At 36.8% G+C, this 14,695-nt stretch overlaps 1 protein-coding gene across 1 annotated transcript in view; it reads right to left on the bottom strand.

The window, feature by feature from the left end:
* The window catches only part of ZBBX (zinc finger B-box domain containing), a 37,196-nt gene extending 34,650 nt beyond the window's left edge, over positions 1-2,546 (bottom strand). The window contains exons 1-3 of the mRNA XM_015822160.2: positions 2,493-2,546; positions 938-1,059; positions 379-492 (exon numbers count right to left, since the gene is read on the bottom strand). Coding sequence (XP_015677646.2) covers positions 379-492; positions 938-1,005 — 182 coding nt within the window. The 5' untranslated portion in view covers positions 1,006-1,059; positions 2,493-2,546. The remainder of the gene's footprint in view (positions 1-378; positions 493-937; positions 1,060-2,492) is intronic.
* Positions 2,547-14,695: the final 12,149 nt, after the last annotated feature.

Consider the following 14,695-nt stretch of genomic DNA (forward strand, 5'->3'; position numbering starts at 1 on the left):
TGATAGTGATGGTATTTTTCTATTCATATTTACTGCATATTGCTCTTAGCTATTATGGCTGCAGACAAGGAGGGGACAGTAAACGTACATTACTTCAAGTATGTTAAGTATATATGTATATTGAGAAAATATGCTAGAGAATATGGGAAAGGATGCTTGAATATTGAGAAAGCATGCTAGAGATATGATGATGAGATATACTCGGTACCTGTATAAGTTGTGTGTGTGTGTTTTATATATGTGTGTAACATGCAACTATATATACAAATAATACAAAGTTCAACAGAACTCCAAATGAATATTACTTTTCTATGGTTGGGTAAACGTTTCCTCTTTTACTCCCCAAATAATAATAAGAATCACTGAAGTTCTACCTACCCTCTTTCTTGTTTCTCTAGGCTCATGTGTGATTGCAGTTGCTTCAATTTCTTCTCCATTTCTTTATTTTCAAATTCCAGTTGAACCTTTTCCAATTGCAGCTCCTGTACACTTCTAGAGAGATTAAATTCAGCTCTAAAACTGGCACCAAACTGCACTTTCTTTCTCTATTTAAAGTATATGCAATGCAGCAGAAAATGGCAGATTGGTATTTTGAAGGGGTTTTTTGAAACCAGGCAATACATTTACAGCTTGGCTTTTTAACTAAAAAAAGGATGTTCTTTTTGTGCCATTGCAGAAAAAGTAATTATTTAAAAACAGGCCACCAATTTGGAACAAAGAACAAAAGAAAAGAAACAAAAAACAGAAAAAGGACACCAGAAAACACGCCAATTCTAAACACATTTACATGGTGGCAGCTCTCATTTGTTTCAATAAAATTAACTTCAAATAAGTGATTTTAGGATTCAGTGGTTAGAAATAGTCTGCATTTAATGATGCATATAAAAAGGCAAAAGATTATCCAAGCACTTCAAATCAATTAGGGAAAGAAACTTACTTTTCCTTCAGTTTTACAGAAACTCCAGTTTTTGAACCAGGGAGTATCACAAAATCATTGATGTTCATGATTGCAAATTCAGAAAAGCTTAAAGATGTATTCAAATCATACAGTTTTGAAATCTGTTTAAAAGAGAAAAAAATGTATATTAAAAGTTTAACAATTCCAGTTATATTTATAAATGGGATAAAATAAGTACTGAAGAAGGAAAGCTAAAGGTACTGTTAAGTTTCACAAAGTAATTAATTAGACAGTGGATCTAACAATATTGAATAATCTCCTTTACAGAAGTTATGTGTAAAAGGCTTGGAAATAAAGGCTTGAGCTTAGCTTACCTAAGCTAAATCAGCAAAGGCTTAATTAGATCTTGGCTAACTTCTTTTAATTTCAAGTAGTTTACCTTAAGCATAACAAAACCTAGATGCAAGTAATGTGTTAGAAAAGAGCAGACTGTTGATGTTTAGAAAACAATTTAATCAACTATTTGTGTTCAAATGGAATGGATCATGATGGTCACTGTAATTATATTAGCAACTTGGAAGTTAAAATTATTCAATGGAAATGCTAAGCTTATGAGCTAGAATCAATATGAGTTCTTATGTTTAATAGCAATCTTGACTTAGATTACATCTGGAATTCAAGTTTGAGATGACTCTTACTGTTAGCATTTGTATTGGACTTTTGGGAAACTTAGGCTAAGGGTATAGTTTTGTGATGCTTATGGTAAAACTTTTCCCTATGGATTGGGTTCAGGAAGAATATAAAATATTTTGTAGTAATCATGGATGCAGATTAAGGTTGAAACTCTGCAGTGCAGTGAGTGAATATCAAATTGGCCAGCCCTCTTATGGATATTTTAGCTCTAAAAGATAGTGAAAACCCCCACCATACCTGAAATCTAACCTTGATTCTAATCCACACACTAAATATTACCATCAACATTTGAGGTTTCCTGGAAAAATTACTCCGACAACAAGCATTATGGTAAATTTTCATAAAGCTCTTTGATAAATGCAATGCCAACCCAGTCCTGCATCAGTCTAAAAACTAGAACTCCCTGCTCTTTAATTCAATCCAAGCAAACCTTTACCACTAAATCTAGCAGCTAGGGACTTTCTGACAGGCATGCATTCAACAGGGGAAACTGCTTGAAAATAAATAAATAAGAGATACAAAGAAGTGAGATGGCAAACTTCAACCCCTGGATTTGTGCTTCGTTAGCAGCCCCTACATACAAAAGGACCAAGGATATTGGGACACAGATCCCTTCCCCGGAAAAAAAAGTATTATGCCCCTTGGAAGTGTACTGGAAATAACCCAGGACTTGCTCCTAGTGCTCAAGGACCTAGACATCAAACCCCACGCTGCAGTTTTATTACAGATCCAGGGACCAGTCTGTGCAGGTGGGCGACTCTCGGTGAATAGGGAGGGGGGGGGTCTTACTCCTCTACCTAAGAGTCCTTTAAATTAACACCTTCCTCGCCGATCCCCAAACAGCTACTGCTACTCATCCTCCCCCCCCCTCCGGCTTAATTATCTCGAGGACTGCGAGAACCTGGCGGCCAGAGACGGGCGCAGCCCACTCCAGGCTTCCCGGGCCGGCTCCCTTCTGCCTTCCGAAGCCTCCCCCGCCGAAACAAGCTAGCCGTTCCCACGGCAACCGGTCGCTTGGGCCTCTTCCATCTTCAAAAGCGAGGGGGTGGGCGGCGCCAGGAGCGTTCCATTTCGGAAGATTCCATTCTACGAGACCGAAAGGTAGGGGTGGCATGCAGGCTGGGTCTGACCGCTGGGTTTTTTACTCTCTATTTAAAATGGAGCAATTGCTCCTTTTTCGAGCCCAGTGGGAGTTAATTTCCAGCAGACACGGAACTGTTTCAAGACCTGGTCGCAACAATACGTGCCATGTCCAGATGATCACTAGATGGCAGCTAAGAATACAGAATTTCATAAAAGTTGGGAACTGGCGGGCTGGGGAATTCTGGGAGTTGAAGTCCACCGGTCTTAAAGTTGCCAAGGTTGGATACCTTTACTTTAGACTAGTGCAGGGGTAGGCAACCTTGGCTCTTTTATGACTCGTGGACTTCAACTCCCAGAATTCCTGAGCCAGCATGGCTGGCTCAGGAATTCTGGGAGTTGAAGTCCACGAGTCATAAAAGAGCCAAGGTTGCCTACCCCTGGACTAGTGTATTGGAATGGTTGAGATTGCGAGCCAGCTCAGCTGGAAGGGAATCAGACTGAAGAAATGGGGAAAATGTATAGATGTTTCTGCATCTGATTAAATAGCAATGCTTTTCAGAAGCTCCATTAAAGTGAAGCAAATTACAGCTCAAAAAATTCTTTTTTCCCAATGGTAACTTAACAAAGAAATCAATAAAGAGGGATGAAGGATAAAGGCTTTTCTTTATAGCAAATCAAGAATAATAATTAAAGAGTTCAAAACACAGGATGCTGGCAGAGTCTTATGTTTCCACTCAGCCTTCAGTTAGGAGACTTTGGCTTTATTGCCCTACAGCAATAGAGGAATAGAGTCACGTGTATTTCTTTCTTAAAAGAAGAGGGTCAAGACAGAGAGAGAAATGTTATTTTTAATACAGATAATTTGTAAATACCTGTACGGTATAATATAGTAACTTTCTCGAACCAGATGCCCTCCAGATGTGCTGAGGCTTCAGTTCCTAGATTCCAAGGAAGCAGTTCCCATAAACCACACTATATGGAAATTCTGAGCAAAGCAATTCTAACAAAATCAGTAGGGTACCAGGATGGGAGAGCTATAAACCTAGTATCCCTAACTGCAGTCCTGGTTGCTGAAAGGAATATAGCCAAAGGAGTAATCAATTTATCTGTCTGCTTTTCACAAATACCAACCACAAACTAAGATCTCTGAACCTGAATTAGAATGTTAGTACTATTAATAAACGTTACTATTGATATGATGATACAAACAATGCATTTTCCTACCAATTTAAAACCAGAAAAATCCCTCTAATTGAGAGCCAGTTTTGTGTAGTGGTTAAAGCACCAGGCTAGAAACTGGTATTTCAGAAGCCACTCCCACCAAAACAAGCTAGCTGTTCCCACATTAGGCACAAAGATAGCTAGGTTACTTGAGCCAGTCACACTTTCTCAACCCTAGGAAGAAAGCAGTGGCTAACTATGGCTGAAAAACTTTGCCAGAAAACTGCTTGAAGGTATCCAGATAGTCACCAGGAGTCAACACTGACTTAAAGACACAGGTATATAGATATAGATCACCTCTAATATTACCAAATGCTAGGAAACCCAAGACAGAGAATGGAGTGCGTAATGGCTACTTTTCTCTCAATGTAGGCGTGGGTATAAAGGGCAACATGCAGAATGCATAGCCACCAACTGTTTTGACTGGGCTAGTCATACTTCAGAAAAAAATCTGGGTTGGCTAGTTGAGTCTGAGAACCATTTTCTTGAGACCATTCTCAAGAGTAATTACCCTTGAGTAATCTAAGGAGATTTTCAAAGGGTATTAAGGGTGGGGCGATACCCAAAAAACAGCCTTTGTGAGAGGGTGTGTTTTATAGGAATGCTGATCACATGGAAGCTGTGGAGTTTGCTGGTGGTTGGAGAGAGGAAACCATGAAGTTAAGGGCTTTTGATCAATATTATTTCATTTTCTGAAGCTGATGATTGCTCTGCTATGTAAGTTCTCGATATAAAAGGTAGTGGTGTTGTTCCAGTAGCAGTTTATTGCTCCAGTGCAGGGGTTCTTTGTAAGAGAAGAAGGTTTTGACTGTCAAAACCTGTTTATTGTTTTAGTTCAAGGCATTTCTGAGGTAGAGTTTTATTTTCTTATCAATAAATGTGATTGCTGCACTGTGTTCAAATAAGAATCCAAACAAAAACACAATGCAACTAATTTTTGTTTTCTTATATTGTGCAGAAGCTAGGGGGCTTATAAAAATTACCCAGAAAAGGAACAACATGTACTTTTCACAGTTTCATTATAATATCTATGTACACTACACATGAGTGACAATCTTTGCAAGAAATATATGCTGCAATTGGGAGACCTAGTTCTTCAGAGAAGACTCTTCAAACAGTTCAAAACGCCACTTGAGTACCTATTAATCACTATATATTCTTCTAAGAGGGCTATCCCTTTTAAGGCAATATTTCTCAAATTGAGCAAATTCCAGATGCAGCCACTCAACTCCCAAAATTTCCAACTACATAGTTATTGCTGAAAATTCTGGAAGTTGGTCCAAATATCTTCTTGTTGTTCAACTGGGAAATTCTGTGTTTATATTTCACAAACAGAAGGCCTGCCAATGCATGCATGAGTAGAAGAATACAAATCAATTAAAGTAGGATAAATCATGCTCCTATTTCTGATCCTAACAAATTGTCAGTTTTCATACTATCCAAACTTTTTTGTAATGAAGCAGAAATTGCCCTGCCAAGGGAAAAAATGTGGAAGGCAACTCTTCCCCCATCCTCAGCTTTGTTATACATGCACATTTATTTATTTCATAATGTTTGTAATTCATCTCTGCATATTGCATTAAGATACAATGTGATTTATTTTTGATTTAACAGTGAACTCATCCACTATAGCTGAGTAGTTTGTGTGGATCAGCCCCCTGCGCTTGTTCAGAAAATCACAGTTTAATAAAGGACTGTAGCATGTGAATGCATCAATATATTCACTTACCTTTTACCTGCCTTCTCTTTTTCCCAGAGGAAAAGTTATCTATCGTTTCAAATACTTTTATTTGCTTTTTAATATAATCTCAGAGTGTATTTAAGTTGTTGGCTATAAGGAAGACTATTTCTGAGAAGGATTTTCCCTGCAGCACTCCTTCTGTCTAAGTCAAGCTAAAGAACATTCAAAGTATCTTTCATTTTATTTTAAAATAAGAAATAGACTTCATATCACAGAAAAACAAATTGTTCATTCTTAGATAAGGCTGTTCACTGAAATTAATTTTGTATGATCTTGTTTCCTCTGCTTTCTGCAATATTCTCCATGAAGGAACGTCTTTTAAGAAGACTAAAACTTGACAGTGCTAGCTGTATATATTTGTTTTCATGAACAGATTCTAGTCTGAACAAAGGTCTACTTGACTCATTTATTTTGTGTCTGGTAATTACTTGGCTGGATGCATGGGAGCAGCTGGATACTTTTTTATTCAGCAAGTAATATGTCCACTATATGCAAAAATAATCAATATAGGCTGAAGCATGGGAATTGCATTCTTGGGTAATCTGGAACAAGCCGCAGTAGAAGACATCTGGAGAATATTTAGACAGTAGGCCAAAGCAAAGCTTTATAATCTGTTTCACATCAAATCTGTTAACATATAAAATTTACAAATAAATGTATTTTCTTTGGCTGAAATCTGTAGTTCACATTGTATATTATAATGAACATTATAGTTCACATTGTATATTATACAACTACAATACATCTGTAGTTCACATTGTATATTATAATGAACATTGTCCTGGGCTAATGATTTTTTTCTGGTTTCAGCTTCCTTCCCATGTTCTGTATCATATTTTAGACTTTAAGTTATTTGGGACAACATGGTAGTACTTGTTGGATTCTTCTTCTTCTTCTTCTTCTTCTTCTTCTTCTTCTTCTTCTTCTTCTTCTTCTTCTTCTTCTTCTTCTTCTTCTTCTTCTTCTTCTTCTTCTTCTTCTTCTTCTTCTTCTTCTTCTTCTTCTTCTTCTTCTTCTTCTTCTTCTTCTTCTTCTTCTTCTTCTTCTTCTTCTTCTTCTTCTTCTTCTTCTTCTTCTNCTCCTCCTCCTCCTCATTGTAGTTTGAAAGTTTGAAAGTTTCTTCGATGTAAAGTTGTCCTCTTTAGCTCCAGCTTGTGGACATATCTCGCAAAAAATAGCAATGTATCTGATATGATGTACACTGTACAAAAGAAAAGGTTTTGTTTAAAGCTCTCTGTTTATATCTTTGCTAAACACCTTGAGCTTGAGAATGAAAGCATGAATAAAAACCCCATGAACTGTAGCAGCAATAGCTACATTCTTTCATACCGAACAATACAAGCAGACAGCTTTCCCAGAGCATTTCTGCAGTCAAAAGAAACCCAGAGAGATTTACACTGCAGTTCACTGCCCAGTTGCTGAAATGTCCAATCATATTAAATGAAACATATCTTAGTTGACATGAGTAAGAGTTCACTAATAAACTTCTATAGTACCATTTTTCCCACAAAAACCTAACTGTAAAATTCAAAATATGAATTTTTAAACTGCTTATCCTTATCTCCCTACAAATATAATTGTGGCTCAGGTTGGTTGCTAGATTATGTTCCAAACACTATATATTTTACTTCCATACCTATCTTCTCTGTACCCTGCAGTCTTCTTACTGTATCAGGAAGCAGATTTCTAGATGTCCCACTATTCTATCCAACAAGAAGGTAAAATGACCCAACTAAAGAAAAACAAGCCTACTAATTCATTGGCAAGCAGGGGTCTTCTCTTATCTTAAAATCTAAGCAGTGTCAGCACTTGGATGGGGAGTATCCCTCTGGATCTAGACTAGATTCTAGACTTGATTGTGCATTTGAAGAAGAATTCCAAAATAAAGTAATGGCAAGCCACTTTCATATTATTCTCAAGAAAATCTCAACAATGGTGCCTTTCAGAAAAAAAAGTAATCTTAACATGAGAATAACCATGAATGGTTTAGGAGAAGGTTTTAAACATTTCTCTTTGTAGTGATTTATTTTCATAGGACCTTATTCCAAGGTGAGTGGGAAAAAACTGGATTTGAGCATACAGAGAAACATCTAAAGACATAAAGGTATACATTTCCTGGTAAAGAAAACTGGTACCCTGATTTCCCTATAATTTTGCTTATGCATCTTTCATTCATAATCTAATAAGAACATTCTTCTGCAGCTTTATTTGGTGTGGCCATAAAACCATTTAGCATTCGTGCAACACAACCTTAGAATCTCCCAGTGCCAGGCTTAATGTTATTTTTATTGTTAGCAAACTTCCTAGATGACCTCAACATATTCAAGTACCTTCCTAGGACATTCCAGGAAGTAAGATCTATTATTAATTATTAAATTAATAATAGATCTTTCTTCCTGGAATGTCCTAGGAAAGTACTTGAATTATTAAATTAATAATAGTCAGTGTTGATCGTTGATGATCAATAGATTCTGATCTATTTTCAGCTTGGATTTTTAAGTCTTTCAATGGTACATTCATTGCTTTTGTATTCAAATCAATCTGCTTTGCTTCTGATTATCTTGTTTTCTTTCCTGAAACTTTTCCCAGCATTGTGGACAATAGTTCAAAGTAAAGTACAAATTGCTTTTGATTTTATAAGAAACAAATGTACTCTAGGTCAGTGTTTCTCAACCTTGACAATTTTAAGGCATGTGGACTTCAACTCCCAGAATTCCACAGCCAGCAATGCTGGCTGTGGAATTCTGGGAGTTGAAGTCCACATGCCTTAAAATTGTCAAGGTTGAGAAACACTGCTCTAGGTTCATGCCCAGACACAGAGTTCCATTTATTTATTTATATCCCATTTGTCTATTCAGTCTGAATAACAATAATTAGTTCTAATAAAATCTCTGAATCCTCTGAAAATATCTACCTTTGTAGTAGGAAATATGTTTATAATATTCCTTCAGATTTTTTTTCTCCTTTCTATTGCTTTGTAACAATCTCTAACCTGAATTATGAAGGTAGGTTGTTTTGGAATCTCAATTGACTAAGTATTCATTGCTCCCTCTTTGGGAATTACAGTAACATAATTTTGCTGCAAAAAAGAACAATTTATATTTTACAATAAAAATAATAACTTTGTAACTTTATGAATGTTACTTTGTACATTCACAGTTAATTATTCCCTGATTCTGATAAGGATCCTGCAGGATAGTCATAATGGACCACAAAGTATATGTTAATCTAGAATTCGATACTTGAACTGTTTGCTACACCCCTACTGCTTCATGGGTAGTAGGACTCTGGATTTATGCTTTAAAGTCCAGTCCCCACCCTACTGTATGCACAATTTTGTCCATAGTTGCAGTCATATTTTATTACAGTATCTGTATTACCGAAAACGTCATATGCTGTTTCCTTTTTTTTTTTCATACGTGCACTTAGCAAAAGAAGAAAGACTTGAAATTCAGCTGAAATCCATTCGGTGGAGTTGTGCCATAACTTATAAGTATTTTACCCTTTCTAGGACTTGAAGCTGGCAAAATCCATTTTTATTTCTAATATGTTCAAAATCCCTGTGCAGTTTCAGAACCTATTTCTTACTAAGCTTCCAATAGAAAAACTATGTTAACCAATCATATACACAAACACCAACAGAGAAGAGCAACAAAGATGATTAGGGGACTGGAGGCTAAAATATATGAAGAACAATTGCAGGAATTGGATATGTCTCATTTAATGAAAAGAAGGACTAGGAGTGACATGATAGCAGCGTTCCAATATCTAATGGGCTGCCTCAAAGAAGAGGGGCTCAACCTATTGTCCAAAACATCTGAAGGTCCAACTAGAAGCAATGGATGGAAGCTAATCAAGGAGAGAAGCAACCTAGAAATAAGGAGAAATTTCCTGGTGGTTAGAACAATTAATCAGTGCAATGGCTTGTCTTCAGAAGTTAGACAAGAGATTGGACAACCACTTGTCTGGAATGGTATAGGATCTCCTGCTTGAGCAGGCAGCTGGACCAGAAAATTTCCAAGGTTTTTTCCAACTCTATTATTCTGTTATCTAGTAGTAAAGGAGATGGATCTAGTTACATGACCAACCTTATTTGAATTGAGAAGCTAAGCACATTAACCTTGTTGATACTTTATGAAATCAGAAGATATCATCAGAAGATATCAGGGTACAAGCCAAAAAACATCTTGGTAGCAGATAATAGTATTATTATTAAGCACTTGCTTGGTGTAAGCAAAAATACCAAATGGATGCATTTCTGTAGTCACCAAGAACAGAGTTCATCTCACAAATGTTTTTTTCTGATTTTAGCTCAGTAAAATGAAGGGTTGGCTGTTATATAAAACTAGATAATATTTGTGTAGGAGACCATGACAAAATACAAAGGTTGCAGATTAGATTTTGTTTTTCAGTTTCCCCTATCTTCCTGTCAACAGTCTCAGCTTTAAGATTTCTTTAAATTAATAACTTGGGTGTCCTGAAATAATACCTCTTGAAGCCTATCAAAGGTTTTGATAACTATGATTGTCTTTTAATGATCCCAGAAGGGAGCCAATGCAACATGACAGTAATGTGTTTATAATAGGAGCTGGGTTGGTTTGAGGATTTTCATCCCTCAGGGGAACTGATTAGGATAGACTGATTACTTTAGTTAGATTGTGCTGTGAGGAGAAGTAATGCTTCTGTTCTCTTCAAGAAAACCATGATGGCGAAAATTATGAGGACTCCTTTGAAATGTTGTTTATCCTGCAATTTTTTCATTCTATGCACCATTTCTAGATATGTATAAACAAACATTGTATCATAGGAGTGTTACCAGTCTTCATTAAATTCCTTCCAAAATTTTTGCACTGATGGAAACAGTCTTCACCAGAAGACTCACTCAAGATTGAGTCACCCCAAAACATCTCAGATTGGTCAACTTCTAGTTACTTCATGGATACATACATTTCTTGATGTTACTTCAATCAATCAATCAGAATAGAGCTAGAAGGGACCTTGGGGGTCTTCTAATCCAATCCCCTACTTAAGCAGGAGACCCTATACCATTTCAGAAAAGTGAATGCCCAGTCTTTTATTAAAAATCTCCACTGATGGACCACCCATGATTTCTGAAGGCAAGCTATTCCATTGGTTAATTGTCCTCACTGTTAGGAACTTTCTCCTTAATTCCAGGTTGCTTCTTTCTCTGATTAATTTCCATCCATTACTTCTTATCCTGCCCTCTGGTGCTTTGGAAAATAGGATGACTCCCTTCTCTTTGTGGCAACCTCTCAAATACTGGAATACCACTATCATGTCCCCCCTAGGTCTTATTTTCTCTAGACTCTTGCATAGTCCTGGACTTTCCTAGCTTCCATCTACATATGAACCTGTATTGGTTTTTGTGATCAGCCAAGGTCAACTAATTAAATATGCAAAATGCAATAAATGTTTATCCTATGTATTACTGCCCAACCTCAAGTACTCTCCAGTATTGGGCATATTTGCTTTTGCCTCTAAAAATAATTTAATGGAAAGATAGCTCAGTATGTTATACTTCAGAAAAAAATGGTTCTATATGCAGATCTCAAATTGAAGGGGAATACAGATAATAATAAAATTAGATGCTGGAGAGACCTATAAGTACTTATAGGTCGTTGCCCATACAAACTCCAAAGGGACAAAACCACCAAAACAATGGTTCATATCACATCTAGCTATGGTTTGTTTGAATTATGATTGACTGAATGAGAGCTTCTCTCTCATAGCTGACTTGACTTTGATTGAAGCTTTCCACCACAATGCTGCCTTCCATCATCTCACCCATTTTGACTCTTCTCCCTCCCCCCCCACACACAAACATGCCCAGATGTTGCTGAGGTCATTTTATTATGCAGACAGAACTCATTACAAACAGTTGCTTGCCCTCTGACAGATGTGGTTATGTCTTCTTCTTTTACATTTAAGCTTGGTGCCACTTTCAAGCATCCTTTTCACCCAACAGAAAACCCTGCTTTCTGCTTCTCGTAGTAAGGGGTTAGGTATTTATTTACATTTTTGGCATTCATATTATGGGAGATGCTAGCTCCCAACATCTTTCTCACAGCCTTCTCAGACAACATTGGCATAAGCATAAACAAGCCACAGCATCTGAGTTTATTCATAACCCAAAGTCAAATAAATGATACCATGGTTTAGCATGAGATAAAAACCTGTCACAGCTGATATAGGAATCCAGCCTATTATGTTTTATTCAATTTTCTGAAATCAATGCATTGAAAGAACATGATTTCCCATCATTGTTCTCAAGGATACAGGATAATCACTGGGTCCTTCATTTTCACAGTTACTTCATTAGGGTTTCCCTCCCCCCCCCCCATACACACACAGTTACAGGCTTTGCAATGAAATGAATCACATTTTATTGTGGTGAGGAAAGGAAAATGTGCAGCTACTGAAATAATGGAGAGCTATGGTCATGAATGCTGGCAGACAGCGATTTGGAAAATTATATGTTCAAGCACTGATGGATGTCAGACTTTGAAAGCTGTTCTGGCAAAGAGTAGTTAAGCCATCAAGCTTGCAAACGGAAGTATCACTGCACCTCATACTTACTGACCTGCTTGCAACCAGCAAACAGATGGCTGGCTCATATAACCCTTTCACGCTGTTTGAAGTCAACACAAATGATCTTTATAAAGGAGATTTGCATCACGTATTGAACCAACATGATGAAAAGCCATTTTGTTGTTTTTCTCAGTCAGTGGCAAGCCTCTTACAAGGGTATCCTCTCCTAAGTTGTCCTTGAAACTTCCTGCCTGACAGTTTATCTGCATGTGGGATGTAGTGTTTCATATTTGCTTTCTACTGGCTTGTAAATTGGGAACATTATGGTGGGGGATTTTTGTTCACTGTAAGAGCAGGACTTGGAACTGTATCCTTTCTGTGCAGCCATATATGCATATTTACATTCCCTGATATGGAACACAAAATTCTATACTCTATATCAAACAAAGAATTATTTCAAAGATGATATATTAGCATGAAAATACATTAGCATTGGTTGATTAATAATGTGCCATCAGATTGGTGTCAACTTTTATCAGCAACATAGATTTTGTCTGGGATAATCTTTCACCACGCTGGTCCTTCAGATCTTTTCTATCCTACCTATGGACATGTTGTCATTAATGACTAGAGATCCAAAGGACAGAAAATTAGAAGATGAAAAGCCACATGAAAGAGTAGCCTAGAAGCTTGGAAATAAAAGTCTATTCTAGAGTAGCTTAGTATTCTCAAGTTCATAGTCAAGTTTCTGTAGATAGCTATGATCAACGCTAGTTGTATTTAGGCGCAGGTAAAAATTTCCAGCACATAAGCTTCTTCCTCTTAGCATGTACATGCTGAAACAACTTCTAGGTTAATTTGGGTTTTATGTAACAACTTCCGCAACAGACTGTCTTTTTATCTTTGCTTGTTTGAGTCTAAGCCTCCTGGAATTCATGACCCCTGACTGGATCTGACAACATCTTACTCTTATAGCTTTGAACATCAACTGTCAGTAGAGAAATGCCTCGAGGTATGAATCAGATAATTACAACACATTTGCCTAACAAATTTTCCATGAGTCTCTTGTAATATTGACAGGGTGTTTCTCATCTTCGGCAAATTTAAGTTGGGTGGACTTCAACTCCAAAATTTTCCCAGCCATCCTGATTGCAGAATTCTGGGAGTTGAAGTCCACCCATCTTAAAGTTTCCAGAGATGAGAAACTTTGGTCTGAGATCTCTATGAGAATCATGACTTTGTGCAATTGTACCTGATACTTAAGTATTCTTTGGCACTATGTGTCAAATGCACAATACCTAAGGCCATCCTAACTATTTTTACTGCCAAATATCTTGCAATAGTTCTTTCTCCCCATAGTAGTATTATAATTACAATTTTGTTTCAGGTTTAACTCTTGGTGCCTTACAAGGATGTAACTGTGCAGTTTTTAAAACTACAGACCTGGTTTGCCACTGCTCTCTTTCAGTATTTTCCTTCCAGTTCGTACCACAAGCCTAGATTTTTCTGAAGGTCTCTTATCCATACACAGATTAAGGCTGACCCTGTTTAACTTTTTAGATTAGCCAAAGGTATCTTAATTTTTAAATATATGGTTCTTATTTATTGCTTCAGTGCTTTATATGGTATTTTAATTGCATGACTGTAAGCTGCCTGGTTGTCTGGGCAATGTGGGTGGCATAGAAGTCTAATAAATAAGTAAACAAATAAGATTAGCTGGATTATGCCACTTAGCAAAGTATAATAAAAATACAACTAGAAAAAAAATATTTGTTTTTTTTTCATTATAACCCACATCTAAGGCTTGAACCAGATGCTTCACACTTACTGATAGGTCTTACTTTGCCTTATTTGCCCTTGGACATTCATATAGAATATTAATATTACTTATTTACAAAATTCCTAAAATACTTTCTTAGAGCATCTCTGTTTGGGCTTCAATAATCCAGATGACCCTAGATGGCACCAAAATGGTTCATAAAAATATAGTGCTTAACTGATATTTGGTGGTAGTTTGAATGTTACTTAAATCACATATAAATATGAGCCAACAGTATGTGGCAGCAGTCAAAAAAACTAATACAATCCTAGGCTGCATTAGTAGAGGGATTAGACTCAAGATCACATGAAGTTCTGTACTGCTTTACCAATCCTTAGTGAGATCACACTTGGAATACTGCATCCAGTTCTGGTCACCACAATATAAAAAAGAAGTTGAGACTCAGGAAAGAGAAGAGCAACAAGAATAATTAGGAGACTGGAGGCTAAAACATACAAAGAACGTTTACAGGAATTGGGTATGTCTAGTCTAATGAAAAGAAGGACTAGAGGAGACAAGATAGCAGTGTTCCAATATTTGAGGGGCTCCTACAAAGACGGGGGTGTGTGTCAAACTATTTTCCAGAGCACCAAAAAGTAAGACAAGAAACAATGTATAGAAATTAATAAAGGAAAGAAGCAATTTAGAACTAAGGAGAAATTTCCTAATGGTGAGAGCAATCAACCAATGG

This window comes from Protobothrops mucrosquamatus, unplaced genomic scaffold (genome assembly GCF_001527695.2).
Source record: "Protobothrops mucrosquamatus isolate PMUCROS unplaced genomic scaffold, P.Mucros_1.0 scaffold1482, whole genome shotgun sequence".
NCBI classification, from domain to species: domain Eukaryota; kingdom Metazoa; phylum Chordata; class Lepidosauria; order Squamata; family Viperidae; genus Protobothrops; species Protobothrops mucrosquamatus.